Raw genomic sequence first — 19739 nt, 5'->3', positions numbered from 1 at the left:
AGCAGGTGGGATCTTCCTGGACCAGGGCTTAAACCCGTGTCCCCTGCATTGGCAGGCGGAGTCTTATCCATTGCGCCACCAAGGAAGCCCCCATCTGGTTATTTTTCATCCTAGCTTAGAGTTGTAACATGGAGGCCCAACAGGGCAGAGCTGGTAAGTGATGGACGCAGGGGAGAACCTAGAATTTCAACCCAGAGCCCAGCCTTAACCACCATGCTGTCTGTCCCCTGGACAATTTAATCTAGGACCTACTCAATCCCATCTTAATGTTGCTCCAAGTGCCCACAGGAATGTCTATTAGTGTGGTGATTCAGTCTCCCAAAACCTGATTTAAAATGAATACAGTGAATGCTTCCCTGATGTTTCTCTGCTTTGAATAATAAGGAAAAGTAGGCCTAATGGAATAACAACACTTAGGTTTGAGTACTTGAAAATACATATTTAAAACTAAAACAGTAAGGTACCATTTTGGAAATACAGAAAGGTGAGATGAAAGTCAAACTCAGGTGAATGGAGCAGAACTAATTATACTTCAGAGAACATAAAACCAGCAGAAATAATGTTACCAATCAAAACACAGAAAGTTGAGAGGGGAAGGCAGACTGATGCTGAGTAGAAAAAGTATTCTCTACAGACATTTAAAATATTACGCAGGAGACAAAATTACTCCTCTGAACTTTTCTTCATCAGAATATTGAATGTGCTTCCCACCTTTCTTCTTCTCCTCTCTTAAAATAAAATCTTAAACCAATGTTTTGGCCTTCCCTGAATGTAACTGACTGAAAGTTGCAGAGATGATTATGAGGCATGGGACACACGGGGCTCTGCAGGAGAGGAGCACCACACCCACCCAGGGACCACACTGTACTCTGTAATGTGAGAAATATACACGACCCCAGAGGGGTCACGCCTGCATTAAGCTCATGGCTGATGTGGTAGGGTCCAAATCTGTAAGACCTAACATCCCCTTCTGGTATTTTTGAATACCCCTTTTACTATCCTGAGGTGAATCCACAGATAATGAAAATTACATACTTCGGAAGTAAAAGTAATGTGGTAACTATAACATAAGGAATGAATAAAATTAACTTAAATAGGTATTAAAATAAATATTCAGAATCAACAAGAAGAAAAAAATAATTCCCCAAATTTCTAAAATACCCCTTGATCACTGGTCTAGAACAAAAACAAAAAGAGGGCATTTTTTTTGTTTGGGGTACGCGGGCCTCTCACTGTTGTGGCCTCTCCCGTTGCGGAGCACAGGCTCCGGACGCATAGGCTCAGCGGCCATGGCTCACAGGCCCAGCCGCTTCGCGGCATATGGGATCTTCCCGGACCAGGGCACGAACCTGTGTCCCCTGCATCGGCAGGCGGACTCTCAACCACTGCACCACCAGGGAAGCCCCAGACACACTCTTGAGTGGAGGCAGGAGAATGATCTTACAGAACAGAGCACAAGGCAGAGCACAATTTGAAGAAAATGCAAAACTTAAATTGAGCTTTGCAAGAATAGCAGAGAAACAGAAAGGAAGGTTTTCCAAACAATAGGAATGTTTTCATTAAAAGCATAGAGGTAGTGAGATAAAGGTTACAGAACTGATACTGGAGAGATCAGATTATACCTTAAGGAGCAAGATCAAACAAAAACTAGTGAGAAACTCGCTATTTCCCTTCTTCTCCCCGCCCCCAACCCCCACAAAAATCTCAAAGTTCTGTTGATAGGAATAATAAATTGACAAATTCACTGTGGGATAGCAGAAACTTTACAGTGCAGAAACACAGGAGGAAATTGTTACATATGTGCCTAATGGAAAACAAACCAAGGCCTGTCATTAGCTATTACTAAAAAAATTTCATAATGAAATTAGCCATTAAAAGCAAAAAAGCCTGGAGTCTATGAAAGTTCAGTATTAACATGCTCATTACATATCATGTAATGTGATGTGTTTATTACATATCCCATTGCAAAATTCTAAACAGATGTGTTTTAAAATCGGGAAAATAATGGACCAGCATATCTTAAAGGGCTTTAATTTCAGTATTTATTAACTATCAAAAAATCACTGTGAAACACACACTATTTTGTTTCGTCTTCTTTTCTCACTGTTTCCTCTTTTCTGTCTTCTGCTTAGGAAAATTAGGAGGCAGGAAATAGAAATCACTTATTTTTCTCCATCCCCTATCAGTTAGTTCTCATGAGAAAGACATGCAGCTCTTCTAATATCAAAATAAAGACAATATTCAACAACTGATTCACCAGACTTTTATTGATCTTTCAACTTCAATAACATCTCCAAAAATAGTTTTCTTCTAATATTATGAAACAGATTTGAAAAGCAGGATTATTCACATTAGAGACTTGGTAGATACTTGTACTTCATATAGATGAAAAATATCACTTCTACATTTTAAATGTTTATTTTGGATTTTATTATAAAAGAAAATATTATCATTGTATAATTATAAAAGTCATAAAAATTAGAACTATACTGTTATTATTATACCAAGCTATCAAATACTGTATAAATGAACAATAAAATTCAATTTCTATTTATTTAAATGTAGTAAACATTGGAAGAGAACCCCCCTACAAAAAAAACCCTCTTAATATGAAAGTAACAAAAGAAAAGCCACAACACAAGAATCAATCAATGCACAAAAATCTGATTAAAAAAACAACTGTTAACAATTACTCTAAGTCAACTGTAGAAGTCAATATATGCTAATTAAATTTTTAAAAATGATCTTTAGACAATTCCATTTCCAACTATGTTTTCCTATTATTGACACTCACATTACTTTTTGAAAAGTTAGAAAAGAACCAACTTTACATTAATATTGCCATATTTTGAAGTATGAACACTATTTTAAATTTTGGATGTCCTTAAACTCTTTAAAAAACTCTTCTAAAAAAATAAATAATTGTTGGACTAAACCAAAAGACAGTTCACATAGTTCTACTGTATATGACAACAATGATGTGATCTACATAAATAAATTTAAAACATTAAATTATTTAATTTAAACATTTTTGAATTACAATGTTATATTAATGGCTTACACATCCGAAATCTGAGCACTTTAAAACAGGATTCACATGTTACACTGGTGAGCACATTTACAGAACTGATATACATGATACAATCCTTTAAAAACAACCAGCTCTGGTGTCATACCTCTGTTTCGGAAACCATTTTCCTTTTTACAGAATTTTGAACCTGATTTTGCAAACGGTAAAAGTTATAAAGCTATTATATATATACATAAACTTTAGGTATATGGAAGAAACATTATTTTTAGATGGAGAAAATGAAAGTAATTTTGAGTGGTAAAGAAATCTGCTTTATAAATACATGCGTTAGCACATAAAAAATTCTGTCCTACACATTTTATATGCTTGGCAAATATGAACAATGATATGCCACAGCTTTTTTAAACAACTTGAGATTTATGATTGACAACATCATTCACACAAGCACACTCACATATACAACACCCATTAGAAAGATCGTGTGCCTCACTTTGTATATCTAACATCATTAGAGAATATATGGCATCATCCTTTTATCATAAGGAAGTTATTAGTTCATTGTCTTCTCAAAAGCGGCAATTTTAGAGTGAAATAGCATTCAAGTGAAAGTGAATTTCAGATGGTCAACATGAGGATGTATTACAGTCCTTGTAAACAGACGTCTATAAATAAATAAAATAGGTGGAGGAAAGAGTATCCTGAGGTGGCCCTGCGGCCAGGGTACTCAGTAGCACTGAGCTCCATCCTGGAAACCAAGGCATCTGAAAAAGTGCAGGGCTGTTTATATGAATTTATTTTATAAATGGAATATGCACAGGTTTAATTCTTTTTCACCTTGAGGTAAATCAGTACATAGCAATTACTACTGCTCATCTATACCTGTTTAAGGCAACATTTAAAAAGCAATATATGTAGTAAATTACATTTTCACTGTCTTTCAAAGAATGCTATCCATGACTGTTATTTTTCAAAAATAGTGGAAAAATATCATAACCACATAAAACAAGCTATTACTTAAACATGAGTTACCTTTGCTTTTCAATGGAGTAGTCAATCAGATCATTTTGTAAGTCAAGTAGTCAAAAGAAAGCAGAAACTATTAACAATCAGAAACAGTAAAAACACTGAGTGCAAAGCATTTTGCACGTCATGGTTTTTCTGGAACTGGACAACTAGTATTCATAAATAAAACCACATAAACACTATGATCCCAGGTAGATTTCAGTTCAAATTTTAAAATTACTTCCCGTAAAAAAGCACATTTGTTAACCCTGTGACATCCAGACACTAGGGAATGGTGTAAGGAAATCCTCTTGTTCAGGTTCATCAGGGGAGATACAAAATCACAGCAGCAAATACTGGGGTCTTTGGAAATGATTCTGCTGCAATGAATAAAAAGGAATCACTTCAATGGAAGCTCATAAACAGTAACAAGCACCATGGGTAATACTCTCTCATCAAGTGCTGACAGCATCTCTCTTCTTTAGGCAGTACCAAATGGTGCCAGCTACATTTTCTAAAGAAAATCAGCTACATTTCCAACCTCCCATATGAGGCAGAAGTTGAATCCATTATTTTAACTAGAATTAGATCACATGGTCTTAGATGAGGAAATTTTATTAGTTAAGTAGTTTAGAATGGATTGCTAGAATTGCTAAAATATCAGCTTTTGGCATTGCTCATGATCTTCTATAAGATCAATTCTTCATACTTTTGTACTTTAATTAAAAATGATTAAAGGAAGCATTGGAATTTCATTAAAATTTTCATCCTAACATTCATGTTATTATTTTCGATATTTCAGTGGCTTCTCAATACTCATTTGGTTTTTAGAAATCATCGTCTTGCCAAATCAGTTTCACAACCCCATTCATCCAGTCCTACAGGCTTAACAAGAACAACATTTATTTATTTCATATGGAGGTAAAAGTATATAAAAGATGACTAAAAAGATTTGCTAGAAGTTAAAAAGACAGCTCAGAAAAGCAAAATCTAAATAAAACATACAAACACAAACTAGGAAGAATGTCATCAATCTGAGCTATACATAATAGGTCTAAATTTCTTTTAAAATACAAATATGGCAGTGCTTTATATCAAAGATGTAAAATCTATCAACTGCTCTCAGATAATAAACCATAAATGCAAGTGAGCACCAACTATTTATATTAACAATTTACTCTATATTTGTTACCTTTTCAAATGTTTATATAATATTTAAGCATCATATCAATTAAAATAAATAAAGTATTTTAAAATGAAATCTATTAAATATTACCTATACAACAGAAAGAACATAAACAGAAAATGAAAGGTAATTCATAATAAAGTAATACTGATCATAAACCCACTTAAGAGAATTCTGACTCCTGATTATTTAATCATACTACTTATAATAGAAAAATAATCAAGAACTTGAACCTTAATTCAAACTAAACCACATTTTAAGTAAAGGACAGCAAAAGCAGAGAATAGAGTGGCCATTTGGGGCTCTAATAGAGTACTAGGATTCAGAAAAAAATTTCTACAAAGGCAACAAAATTTAACTATCGTAAATTGGTATTTTATAGCTTTTAAAATTCATAAACTAATGAGTGGTATGGGAGTTAAATTATAAAATCACCTGCAATTATACTTGTCTATTCGAATGGAGACCTAGATGTGGAGGTTTTAAAGTTTAAAATAAATTTCAAAAACATAAAGGTCAAAATTGTAGTTCTTATCTACAAAGTTTCCACTGTTCTACCTCTATAGGGAAAAAGTTCCCATCACCTGTGAAACATCATGGACATGCACGTAATGCAACACACACACAGCAGCCAGGATACAGCCCCATCTGTGCCCCAGCACTGGCAGAGATGCCCTGTTCTTCCCACAAAGCACTAGCAGAAAGGAAGTAATATAGGAACATTTCTAGCAACTGAATGAAAAAATTTAAATACGTATCACTTAAGGTTGGTATGGACTGCCACTGATGAACAAACAGATTTAAAGAAAAGTAGACTGAATGCATTTCCCACATTTTTCTATTGCAGAACTGAAAAAAATTTTCCAACAGAAAAATAAATATTTGAGTAGTAAGAATCATGTACCTCACTTCTAAGAGAACATTTCATTATATATAGTCTCCATGGTGCTCCTAACAAACTTCAGACACTACTTCAAAAAACCCCATAGTCATGCATAAATGGCATGACATATAATATTGCTATATATAGTGACATGAAATATTATATATACATACACATATATATGTATATATATCTATAAATAATTCCTCTTGGTTCAATTCTATAATGAAGTTTCAGCATCCATGTATTTCTTTGTTGGTTCATCTTCAAAACTTATTTTCACACTTACAGGTTTTTCAGGGCTATTTAAAACAAAGAATGAGAATAAATAATTTTGAAATGGTTAAATATTACATTCAAACATGGCCAACAGTAAATATCCATAAGAGCTTTTTGAGACAACTATTAATACCATAAACATACAACTTGCTATTACTATTTACTGCTTTCTTTTCATATCAGTAAACTTAACTGGAAAGGCAAATATTAAAAAGTCTTAGTTTTTTAAAGATATTTTTGCCACTAAATTTCACATTTTTCTTACAACTGAAGAGGAGCTCCTTAAAATTGGTCAGTGTATGATGACTGTGCTTGACTTAATAGTTTTACTTTATATGTGAACAGTTGTAGCATTTGACTTTTATTTTACTGACAAATTTATTAAAAATTAATCTTTGTCAATATAAATAAGCACCAAATAATTTCCTGAAAAATGTAACAAATCTTATCTCCCCAAATTTGGTTCACAAATACAAGATCAAAATACAATTCTACATTTTCAAGTTAATATCAAATACAATGATTCCATGTATATGGATTTAACTGATTAACTGACTTAATTGTAACATGAATATCTGGGCTTTGAAAATTTTGCAAAAGATAGAAACACGCTATGGTTTGCTGCCTTCTCCAGACAAAACTGAAGGAAGATAACCCAAACATTTTTCTGTTCAACAATGTAACAAAACATTCCCTTTCTTCCCATGTGATTTTGAATTGAGGGGCAACCTGAATGAAAGGCAGAAGTATAAAAGACAAAATAATACTACTGTAAGGTCTTTCTATTTATCCTAACTATACTAACATTCTGGGCCAGGGGTGCTGACAAGATGTGAAAAATTACTAAGAGTAAAAAGAGTATCTAGTAAAATTCTGGCTGCATGAAATAATCCAAAAAGTTTAACTTAAAACTTTTGAGGTCAAAGATAGAAGTGAAGGAAACAGTCTAGCTTAGAGAATTAAAACTCAAGAAATGATGAGAGAAAAGCCAAAAGAGTTGATAACTGAGATTAAGTAGGAGCAAGGTTCTAAAAGGAGGTAGGGAAAGATATCTTGGAGAAAAACCTAATCAATCATTATCAAAAGACAGTTGCCAGAAAGACAATAACTAAGCAGAAATAGCTATGTGATTGCTTGCCTGGAAAAGTTTTAATTTTTGACACCCAAGCAGAATATACTGACACCCAACACAACATCTGGCACAAAGTGTACACCAAAAAAAATAGTTGTTGACTATGAATGACTGAGTACTCTACAGGATAGTACCTAATTTCTCCAGAGACCTAAGGGATCAACGTACTAATGATTATCAAGCCAGAATTCCTGAGGTTTAGGTCTTGAAGTGAGTGGGAAAGAAAGAAAAAAGGGTTATTACATAACAAGAAATATAAGGAAGGGGTTATGAAACAGTTGTGTAATACATGGTCCATTATAAAACTGAATGGCCTTTACACCCATGGATTAAATTTCTTACAAATATCTTCTAGGAAAATGTTTACCTCACCAGAAGAAATAGTGGACTGAAACAAAGCAAAACAAAAGAAAGCCTTTTTTTTTTGGACCATCAGAAAGCATGATTGAGGTAGTATTCTATTTTAGTATTCAATCCCTAGTAATTATCTTTCTTTATATGGTTTCTGATCTTTTATATATGTATTCCTTATGTATATATTCATTTTTATTACAAAACAATTCTTTTTTGAAATAGGCAACTATAACTTTAAAAAATAACAAAACAATCAGCACCTATATCTGTTTCCAGTATACAGTGAAATGATGGATAGATGAAAGGAAGAAGGAAGAAAAAGAGGAAGAAAAAAAGGTTGGTTTTGTTAAGTAAAGACAATGGTTTTCCTGAATAGCTATCCATAAGTAAACTGAAAGTTGGCTATAGTTAGAAAATGCATAAATCATTACAGCTACCTCGTGTTAGATCTGGTTACTTTGGCATTCTCAGTATTCATGGACAGTGCCTTCCACTGTGCAGTTTTGGCCATTTCATCTGATATGTTAACAACTGAGGGATCAACACTGAAGAACAAATACACTTTCTGGTTAGTATTCAGTACTTGCAAAAGCATTAATATTGTCATTCCTATTATCTGTATCATATTTGCTTTCATCAACTTAAAATTGAGAAAACTCTTTGTCATGCACTTAAACCAAGATCTAGCAAGATAGCAGTATTTTGCAGTTCTATTATAAAGGTCTCAAGGGGAACTGCATCTTTCTTTATAATCAAAACTAGCAATGAGACTAATTAAATTGGCAATGATGCCCAAAGGTGATTATCTTGGCTATAAGTATACTATTGAAATAACATAAAGGAATATATTAATGTGCTTATAAAGTGATACAGCCTCAAGTCAGTTAGAAAACTTTTATAATCTGAACAAATGTCAATTGCAGCAAACAACTATCCAAAGTATGTAAAGAAAAATTACAATTAGGATTAAAAAAACTTTTTTTCATAGCTTTTTTTTTTTTTTTTTTTGCGGTACGCGGGCCTCTCACTGTTGTGGCCTCTCCAGTTGCGGAGCACAGGCTCCAGACACGCAGGCTCAGTGGCCATGGCTCACGGGCCTAGCCGCCCCGCGGCATGTGGGATCTTCCCGGACCGGGGCACAAACCTGTGTCCCCTGCATCTGCAGGCGGACTCTCAACCACTGCGCCACCAGGGAAGCCCTTTTTCATAGCTTTTAAAAATCATTAAAGATAATTCTGGAAAATGGGACACTTTAAAATTAGAAATTAAAATACTTCAACAGATAACACACAAAAAAGGTTTATAAGTACTGCTTTTAGCTGTTATTACCATATCAGTAGTACTTTTAGTATGAAGGTGTTACTATATAAAATTTATCAAAATCCAAATACTGTCCTTTCATTATAAGAAACAAATGTAACCATTCCATGTCTCTGTGAAATATTGCAAAAATTACCTCAAGACCCCAAATCCAATAATAAAGATATGCATAATAATTTTGGGCTCAAGGTTGTCAGTTTGGAGTAACATGAAAGTACTAGGAAATTAACAGGAATATATCTGCAAGTCCTTTTTCTTCACCAAAAGGAAAACATTTCATGCAAACAAGCGACAAATACAAATGTCAAATGAGATGTTAAATTAACAATGTGCTGGCAGCCAGGTTATAAATGACTAAAGAGCAGTCATCTGTTCACACTTTAAATCTGCATGTCGTTTATGATGTAAGACTGCAGTAAAGAGTGACGCGACCACTGGAGACTCTCTAGGAATGGCTGCTTCACTAAGTGAAGTTTTTAAAAGTGCACAAATTTGGACACCCAAATTCACCATGGCAGAGCCATCCAACTTGAAACTCTCTCTACCCCAAGAAAACATTTTTTTGCTCAGTTGCCAACTTCAAATAACTGAAGAGAGAAGTTCTTGAAGCACTTTCTAGCTTCTAAATGATCTTCTCTAAGCAAGAACATTCCTGTTAGTAGAAATTGAGACCTTTTTTGAAGGAAGTATACATTTTGTTTTTCCCCAAAATAAAACTAGATGGGAAAAATTTTGTCTACATTAAATAAATTATTTTCATATTTTATAGGACTTTATGGTTTCCAGATGCTTTCATATGTTATCTCACTCCATTTTCATGGCAAGTAATCCAAAGCTACTTAAGATTTAAAATTCTGGCAAATAAACAGGTCAGCCAGTTCCTGGCATTCTGGATGTTCAAGTTTTAATACAAATGACATTAATCATGGCTCACGTCATCATTTAAAAGACAAAAGTAAATATACATATACCCATTCTTTTTGTTAAATATTTGACAGTGTAAGCATGGACTCCATTTAAATTTGTCAAGATCCATGTGTAATCACAGTGAGGAAGAGATAATGCAGGACCTGCAGAAATTAAGTGGCAAACCATCTCAGCAAACCGGTGAGTCACCAGTAACTATCACAGCAGTTCCTATACTCTTTTTAGCAACAAAGTCAATACATTAATTCATTTAGCAAACATTTACAGAAACTAGAGAAGCAGAGCACTCTATCTGGATCTATCAACATGTCTATACCTGGCATTTAATTTTAGGTAGATACAAATTTGAGGGAAAATCATGAAAGGTGACAAAGAATAATACCAATGATAAAAGTTAATAATACCAATGACAAGAAGTATTAGAGAAAAATTACTTGTGAATTCATTTATCAAAACTAATCAACATGTACAAGTCCAAATGTGCCCTTATAAAAACTATAAAGATAAGTTAAAAATGAAAAAAGGTTGAAGCAAGATAATGAAATATCAACAAACATTTTCGATTAACTGGTCAAGGAAGAAACCTATATATATTCTAAAACTGACTTTTCTTCTATAAATGGCCAGTCATAAACAGAATAAATGTGTAGAAGAATCAGATGTGTACATAAATAATAGAGGTTTTTAATCTACAAAAAAGCTTACATTTCCCAACCTCTATATTTAGTTCTTAGATTCAAATATAAATCGCCAAAACCATACGTGATAAACTATATATAAAACTTAATTTTCCCCTAGTATGAGCCCTCATTGCCAATGGTCAAATCACACCTTTGGAAACCGCAGGTGAGTTCTAGGGCCTCTAAACATAGTCACATTGTCACAGGTTATCAAAAAATGGATTACAAATGTTTATTTTCCAGCATACACCAACCCCAGCCATAATGAAAGGCAGAAAAAAAAAAAAGCTGTACTACTGAGAGAATGGGAATATTCTAAGACTGATTTTAAACTTCACTGAAACAGAGGGAGTGATGAACGACAAGACAATCTCTGCTTGGCATGGATGCCAAGGTCTCCTTCACTCCTCCCTGCAAGTGAGAAGGGGGGTGAGCCAGTGACTTTCTTTTCCACCTGCAGGAAGCCCTCCTTTAGCCCACATGTCAGATGCAGTGTTTGTCATCTTTTAAAAAACAGGTAACACGACTTTAAAGAAACATTGCATGGCTTATTCATGCATCTGACATGTATATGAAGCACATTTTAAAGGATGAAGCTGCATCTCACCTGTATTTTAGCGCCTTAACTGGAATCTGCAAGAGGCTTCCCCCTTCAAATGGAAGATGCACAGTATCTTCACCAGCTTGAAGCATTCTCTCAGCTTCCTTTAAAGCACATACATGAAGAGATTACTTTTCCCAGAATATTTCCAGGAGGACCAATTAATATATTAATATCTTAAAGAATCAGAAAACCAAACTGACAATATTATTTAATCTGCCATGACTGAAAATTTTACCATGAACACATACTTGTAGCACAAGCTGAAAACAACCATTTGTAAAGATTAATTTTAAGAGGTTGTAACTTTCACTTCTATAAGTTATCACTGATACTGTTAAAATATCAATTTAGCTACATAAATTTTATTATCAATTATTACATAGGCATACAATGAGCGACAAAATTCTGTGAAACCTCATAACTCTCATTATAATATAAGCAAAACCTCACTTGGATAAGGCAGGGTTTCTCAATCTCAGCAATACTGACATTTAGAGCCAAACAATTCTTTGTCTGGGAGGCAGTCCTGTGTATGCAGGATGTTCAGCAGGCCACTAGATGCCAGTAGCAGCCCCTTTTTGACCATCAGAAAGTCACCCCAGGTTGAGAACACCTTAGCTAAGAAACAGCCAAAATCATGACACAATTATAATGGGGAGGGTGGGCAGTACAGGAAAGACAGAAAGAGCATTCCCTCCTCTGTCTTACTGATAGAAATTCCACTACTTGGGGGTGGCGATGCACCCAGTTTTAACAAAAATAATAAAAGATAAAAAAATAAAACCTAAACTAAATTTCCCAGCACTCCTTGCAACTCAGTGTGGTGCCAGTGGAAATTCCTGGATGTCATTTCTGGATGGCAGGGTGGAGATGCCCACGGTCTACCTCCTTCTGTCTCTGATGCTGACATGACAGCTCAAACTCAACAGCCCTTCTGACCCATCAGGGGATTCTGAGGATGGAAAGTCTATGCCGAGCTGGGAGAAAAGCAGCAGAATTCCTGATAACTTTGTGGAGCCATCACACCAGATCACTTACTTTCAAGATTCCTTTTATAGGAGAAAATAAGCTCTTGTGTTTAAGCCAGATTTACTTTTTGTTTTGTGATATGCAAATAACCTTATTCTCCCTGATACAGGAATAAGCAAGCAATTTTACCTAAGTATTTTATAAATAGATTGTATCCTATTTGAAAAATCATCAAGTTCATAAATATTTACATACATATATAGCTTTGAAGGAAACAAAGCTCTTAAAAATTTTGGAGACTCAATTCAAATGTTTTAATTGGTGTCCTAATTAAAAAGTCAAAATTTTTGTTGAAAAGTAAATACACAACCAGTAATTTTGCCATAAATCAGCACTGAAAAATCAATCGAAACCATGAAAAAATGCCAACAGGCCCTAAACGCATTTGTCTGCAAAACTTTAATAAATGCTTTTCCATAAATACTACGCAATATAAGTTATAAATTATGCTGATTTCCCTCAAAAATTAGAAAAAAACCCCAGCAATTTTGAGATCTATTTAAATAGGATCACAACTTTTAAAAATGTATATCTTCTTATCTTTGATTTTCAAACAATATTCTGAATGGGAAAATTAAGTGAGGCACTAAAATCAACAAAATCACCTATGCTACATACTCAAGTGTTTATTTGTCCTTCTTACTAGGTTATAGTATTGAGCTGGTTATTTTAAAAAAATCAAATTCAGAAAAGAGTATTCATGTAAATCTCAGTATACAAATCAACTAAGGGTATATAATACTGAATATAAAAACTAAAGTTTTACTGTACTTTCTGTAAAAAGATATTTACTGAAAGTCCTTTTTGTCCTTACACTGGGTTAGCCAAAAAGTTCATTTGCATAAGATGTTACGGAAAAACTCAAACAAACTTTTTGGCCAACCCAATATATGCCAGATTATTAAAATGCTGTTAAAATTAAAATGTATGCTAAAATGTACTTATGTACATTTAACATAAATGTACATAAAGGCAAGAGCTAAAGGCAAGTTGGTATGGGTAAGAGCCTGTGTTTAGGACAAACTACCTACTAACCTCTCTCTCTCTCTCTCTGTTTCTTCATTTGTAAATTGGGGATAATAAAAGCACCTATACTTTATAATAATAAGGTTCTTAGGAGGACTGAAGGAATTGATTCCATCAAAGTGACTATAATAGTGCTTGCTACTTGGTACAAAATATTAAACCATAAGTGAATAGTGTAAGTTTAAAATTCTTTTTTTACCTCTTTCTCTTTTTTCTTTTTGTCATCTTCTTTCTTTTTCTTACTTTCTGGCATGAGATCATCAAGCCAACTAAGCTCTCTCTTTGTGAAACACAGATCCATGAGTTTGCGTACAAAGACTAACGCAAGAACCTTTAAAAAGTGATGGAGAGAATATTAAGTAACATCTAAAAATATACAAATTATATCACTTGGAGAAAAAGTATTTATTAAATCGTAAATTGAAAAGTACTTCACATATTTTATTTTAAAATGACTTCATTCACCATCTTATTTCAAAGAAACTGAGTCACCTATTTATCTTTTTCAACTTTCTGCTCTAAGACAAAAAGGAAATGACATTTTTAGCCTTTTCCTATATAAATCCCTTGAACTCTGCATAAAACTATAAAGCAGTTTAAGCATGATGAGTGTCTTCACAAACATGATTATTAATTTTTATGACGACTTTACATTATGTACATTATTTAAGTAGATATAATTTTTAAAAATCTCCTCAGCAATGCATTAGAGAACGCATTTTCCAGCATTACGTTTTAACTTTCAAATTTTATTTGTGAAAAAGACACATTATTCTTTAATTTGCTTTTCTTTAACTGCTGCTAAGGTTAAAGATGTTTTCAAATGTTCACTGGACATTTGGATTTGCTCTTCTGTTGTTTTTTTTTTTACTTTATTTAAAAAAATTTTTATTTTGTACTGGAGTATAGTTGATTCACAATGTTGTGTTAGTTTCAGGTGTACAGCAAAGTGATGCAGTTATACATATACATATATCTATATTCTTTTTCAGATTCTTCTCCCATAGAGGTTATTACAGAACATTGAGTAGAGTTCCCTGTGCTATACAATAAGTCCTAGTGGATTACCTTTTATATGTACAATAGTAGTGTGTATATGTTAATCCCAAACTCCTAATATATCCCTCCCCACCACCTTTCCCCCTTGGTAACCGTATGTTTGTTTTCTATGTCTTTGAGTCTGTTTGTTTTGTAAAGAAGTTCCTTTGCATCATTTTTTTTTAGATTCCACATATAAGTGATATCATATGATATTTGACTTTCTCTATCTGACTTAATTCACTTAGTATGATAATCTCTAGGTCCAACCATGTTGCTGCAAATGGCATTATTTCATTCTTTTTTATGGCTGAGTGACATTCCATTGTATATATAAATACCACATCATCTTTATCCATTCATCTGTTGATAGACATTTAGGTTGCTTCCATGTCTTGGCTATTATATAGTGCTGCAATAAATACTGGGGTGCATGTATTTTTCGAATTATGGTTTTCTCTGGATACATGCCCAGGAGTGGGATTGCTGGATCATATGGTAGCAGCTCTATTTTTAGTTTTCTGAGGAACCTCCATACTATTCTCCATAGTGGCTGAACCAATTACATTCCCACCAACACTGTAGGAGGGTTCCCTTTTCTCCACACCCTCTCCAGCATTTACTGTTTGGAGACTTTTTGATGATGGCCATTCTGACCAGTATGAGGTGATATCTCACTGTAGTTCTGATTTGCATTTCTCTAATAATTAGCAATGTTGACCAGCTTTTCATGTGCTTTATGGCCATCTGTATGTCTTTGGAGAAATGTCTATTTAGATGTTCTGGGTTGTTTGTTTTTTTGATATTGAGCTGCATGAGCTGTTTGTGTACTTTGGATGTTAATCCCTGTCAGTCACATAGTTTGCAAATATTTTCTCCCATTCTGTGGGCTGTCTTTTCATTTTGCTCATGCTTTCCTTTGATGTTAAAAACTTGTAAGCTTGATTAGGTCCCATTTGTTTATTCTTGCTTTTATTTGCATTACTCTAGGAGGTGGATCCAAATAGACATTGCTGCGATTTATGTCAGTGTTCTAACTATGTTTTCCATCTTCTGTTTTCACTATTTCCTGTCTTTTGCCTGTTTTTTCAATTGACTTCTGTTCATGAATTCCTAAAAGTTCTGTGTAGTTTGGACAGAAACACTTTATCTGTCTTATATGTTACAAATATTTTCTCCCAGTTCACAGTCTGATTTTAATAGGACATACAAAACAATTATCATGTGGTCAAATATATCATCTTTCTTTTACTGTTGGATTTCTCTACCTTCTTTGAAAAATTACCTTCAATCACTGGATTATACAAATAATCTTCAAGATTTTCTACTACAATTCATTTTAACATTTAAATCCTGAATTGATTTATTATTTTTTTTGAGTATGATATAAGATAGCAACTTTATTTAGCTCCCAGTATGCAGTCAAATCTTCTATATACTAAATTTTCCCATTTAAATGAATTACTGCCTTTAATGAAATAATCCACTTATGTTATTCAGGTGGTAAATTCTCATATATTCTTACAAATTTCTGGACTCATTAGTCTGTTTTTCTGATATATTTGTCAATTCCTATGCCAATTTCATACTGTATTAGCTATGCTGACTTGACAGCAATTTGTAAATATTCAGTTATCAAAACACTACGGTGGGCTTCCCTGGTGGCGCAGTGGTTGAGAATCTGCCTGCCAATGCAGGGGACACGGGTTCAAGCCCTGGTCTGGGAAGATCCCACATGCCGCAGAGCAGCTAGGCCCGTGAGCCCCAACTACTGAGCCTGCGCGTCTGGAGCCGGTGCTTCGCAACAAGAGAGGCCGCGATAGTGAGAGGCCCACGCACCGCGATGAAGGGTGGCCCCCACTTGCCGCAACTAGAGAAAGGCCTTGCACAGAACTGAAGACCCAACACAGCCATACATACATACATACATACATACATACATACATACATACATACAGGAATTCCCTTGAAAAAAAAAACAAAAAAACACTATCATATTAGCACAGGAACAGTCAAGCCCCTCACCCCCGCATCCAGCCAGGAATTCTGAATTATAATTATCTTTGCTTTGCTATTCTCTGGTATTTATTATATCTTTATCTTTTCATTAATATACAATTTACATATAGTAAATAAAAAAAATCAGGTGTAGAGTTTAATGCTTTTGAAAAATACATGTACTCTTGTAAAGCAACCCCAGTAAGATACAGAATATTTCTACCATCCATGATGTTGTGGCTCTGGTATCTATTTTTCTCTATAAACTTTAAAATTACCCAGTTCACACTGATATCAACCCCCCCACACACAAACACACATGCAAATAAAACTAGTAGGCTTCATACTTGGAAGTGACATTTTTATAATACTAAGTATGCAAAACAAAAAACACGGTATATATTTCTATCTGTTCAGGTCTTAATTTTATGTCCTTCAATATTGTTAAGGGTTGACTTGTGTCCCCCATGAAAATATTTAGGTCCCAGCCCCTAATACCTCATAATATGACTTTATTTGGAACCAGGATTGTTGCAGATATCATTAATTAAGAAGAGGTCATACTGGAGAGAATGGGCTCCTCATGCAGTATGTCTGGTGTCCTCCTAAAATGGTCACGTGAAGACACAATGACACACATGGAGAACACAAGCAACCACAAAGGCACATTGGAGCTATGCAGCTGCAAGCCAAGAGAATGCCAAAGACTGTCAGCAAAACCTAGAAGGAGGCAAAGAAGGATTCCCCTGCAGGTTTTGGAGGGAGCAGGGCCCTCTCCACACCTTGATTTCTGACTTCTGGCCTCCAGAACTGTGGCACAAATTTCTGTTGCTTTAAGCCAATGAGTTTGTGATACTTTGTTATAGCAGCCCTAAGAAACTAATACAAATATTATTATAAAGTTTATTTTTCTTTAAATAGGTTTCTCCTTTTAAATTTATTAACTATTTTATAGTGCTTAGCCACTATTGTGTATAAAATTTTTTTCATTTCAATTTTTAGCATTATTACTAAGATAGAGCCTGCATACTAATTTTCATGTTTTCTTGTATCCAGCCACCCTAAAAAAATTCTAATTAATTCTATTAGAGATTTTAGTCTTTTTTGAGTCATTTGGGTTAATAGGTATACAATCACATTACCAACAAATAATGTTATCTTCTCTTTATACCAATTATTATATTACTCTTATCTCACATCACAGTTAGAACTTTCAATTCATATCAAATAACAGTAGTAAATAGTGGGCTTTTTCCTCTACATCAGGGGTAGGCAAACCACAAGACCCTGGGATAAATCTCTTCCACCACCTGTTTTGTATGGCTTGTGAGCTAAGACTAGCTTTTACAGATGAACATTTAGAACTGATTTGATGAGAGGAACAGTAAACTTTTAACTCCAATTAAGTGAAATATTGTCCCAAGTGAAAAATTTCCATTCTTCTCATTAGCAGTCTTGCATTAAAAAAAAACAAACTGTACAATTATTTTGAATTTTATCAATAAAAAATTGTGGAAACTTCTCTCTTGTCATATAAGTGTCTGTATAATATTCTAGTGGCCTACAAAGCTGAAAATATTTACTATCTGACCCTTTACATAAAAAAGTTCATTGACCGCTACTCTAGATGTTCATATTTACTGCTATAGATTCACATACTGCTTTCTTAAAACCCCTCAAATCTCTGCCATAGCTGTGGTTACTATGTATCTTTTCTCTTTTTTAATCTTGTATATTTTGCTCTCTCACTTTCTTCTTTACTAATGAGTTTATCCATTATTGATCTTTACAAATAAAAAACTTGGTTGCATTTATTTTAAGTCTTCTTGAAAAAATAAGGGCAACGAAGGGTACACATTTTCCTATGAGTATAACTTTAGCTCTATCTCACAGATAAAAAGTTATTCATTTCAATATCTCCACAATGGTTTTTTTAACTCAGTTTTCCACCCAGGGCTTATTTCAGAATTTAATTTCTAAATACTATATATATATATTTTTTTTTTTTTTTTTTTTTTTTTTTTTTTGCAGTACGCGGGCCTCTCACTGTTGTGGCCTCTCCCGTTGTGGAGCACAGGCTCCGGATGCGCAGGCTAAGCAGCTGTGGCTCACGGGCCCAGCCGCTCTGCGGCATGTGGGATCCTCCCGGACCGGGGCACGAACCGGACTCTCAACCAATGTGCCACCGGGGAAGCCCAAAATACTGAATATTTTTTAGTGACTTTTCACTATTCGTTTGTAATTTAATTTATATGTGATCAGGGAATATTAACTGTATAATTTTCACAACTTTTTAATTTTTAAAGATTTTCTTTGTGGCCATGTACATAAACCAACTTTTGCATAATATTTACAAAAGGATCCATATTCCCTACTTGCAAAATTTGCAATTTTGAAATGTGATAATTTAATGATTAAATTATGAATAATTATTAAATTATATGATAATGTAATGAATTATTAATATCATCTTTATTACTTTTTGACTTCTAGATCTATTAATTTCTGAAAAAGATGTATTGAAATAGCTTATTATAGAACCATGTTGCTCTGGGTGCTCTGCTTTTTAAGTTGGGCTATCATATTTGCTTCATAAACATCCTAAACTCTGAAGTTGTTTAAAAATACAGAACAGTGTTCTATACCCAAGGACTAAAAATCAAAAACAAACCAAAATTAGAAAATGACAAGCAAGTTCAATTTTGAAAACTATTGGTTTCATAGCTAGAAAGAACTAATTCACATTTCAAAACACCTAAGGTGCTTAAAATCCTTTTCTCAAAGTCAATTATAAATATTAGTAAGATAAGTACTACCAAAACACACAAAAATGTTATTAATTAGTGATAAAGTCTGAAAAAAAAAAACCTTACCATCATGGGAAAAACTACTGCAGCAGCCGAAGCTTTTATCACCCACAAGAGGATCAGACAGGTGAGCTGGACGACTGTGAAGACGTGGACCTTCCAGAGGGGCACATAGCGGAGGTAAATCAGGTCAGGCTGGTGCTTAGCGGGCATTCCAAATAATTTTATACGGTCAAAAAACTGGATATTGAATGGAAAGCAAAACAAGAAAAAGTTTTCAACAAAAATATCATTTCTGTTACTTAGGAAAAGAAATTGTATTCTGCTTTAGGGTTTTGTGATTTAAACTCTAACTTCCCTGATATGCCGTGATAACACAAGAGAATGTTTCAGTTTACAACATATTGATCCAAGGAGGAAAAAAAAAAAATCAAGGCAACCAC

At 34.0% G+C, this 19739-nt stretch overlaps 1 protein-coding gene across 5 annotated transcripts in view; it reads right to left on the bottom strand.

Annotated features, from left to right (window-relative positions):
• Positions 1-2994: 2994 nt before the first annotated feature.
• The window catches only part of SLC4A7 (solute carrier family 4 member 7), a 125073-nt gene continuing 108328 nt past the window's right edge, over positions 2995-19739 (bottom strand). For 3 of the 5 annotated variants that reach the window (XM_082639016.1, XM_082639018.1, XM_082639019.1), the window contains 5 exons: positions 19363-19536; positions 13653-13784; positions 11402-11499; positions 8305-8412; positions 2995-6404 (listed from right to left, as the gene is read on the bottom strand). In XM_082639016.1, the coding sequence (XP_082495142.1) occupies positions 6323-6404; positions 8305-8412; positions 11402-11499; positions 13653-13784; positions 19363-19536 (594 nt within the window). In that variant the 3' untranslated portion in view covers positions 2995-6322. The remainder of the gene's footprint in view (positions 6405-8304; positions 8413-11401; positions 11500-13652; positions 13785-19362; positions 19537-19739) is intronic. The other 2 variants (XM_082639017.1, XM_082639020.1) reach the window with 1 other exon arrangement.

The sequence above is a fragment of the Mesoplodon mirus genome (assembly GCF_964341445.2).
Source record: "Mesoplodon mirus genome assembly, chromosome: 12".
In the NCBI taxonomy this organism is placed as follows: domain Eukaryota; kingdom Metazoa; phylum Chordata; class Mammalia; order Artiodactyla; family Ziphiidae; genus Mesoplodon; species Mesoplodon mirus.
This window is presented reverse-complemented; position numbering and strand designations above follow the sequence as displayed.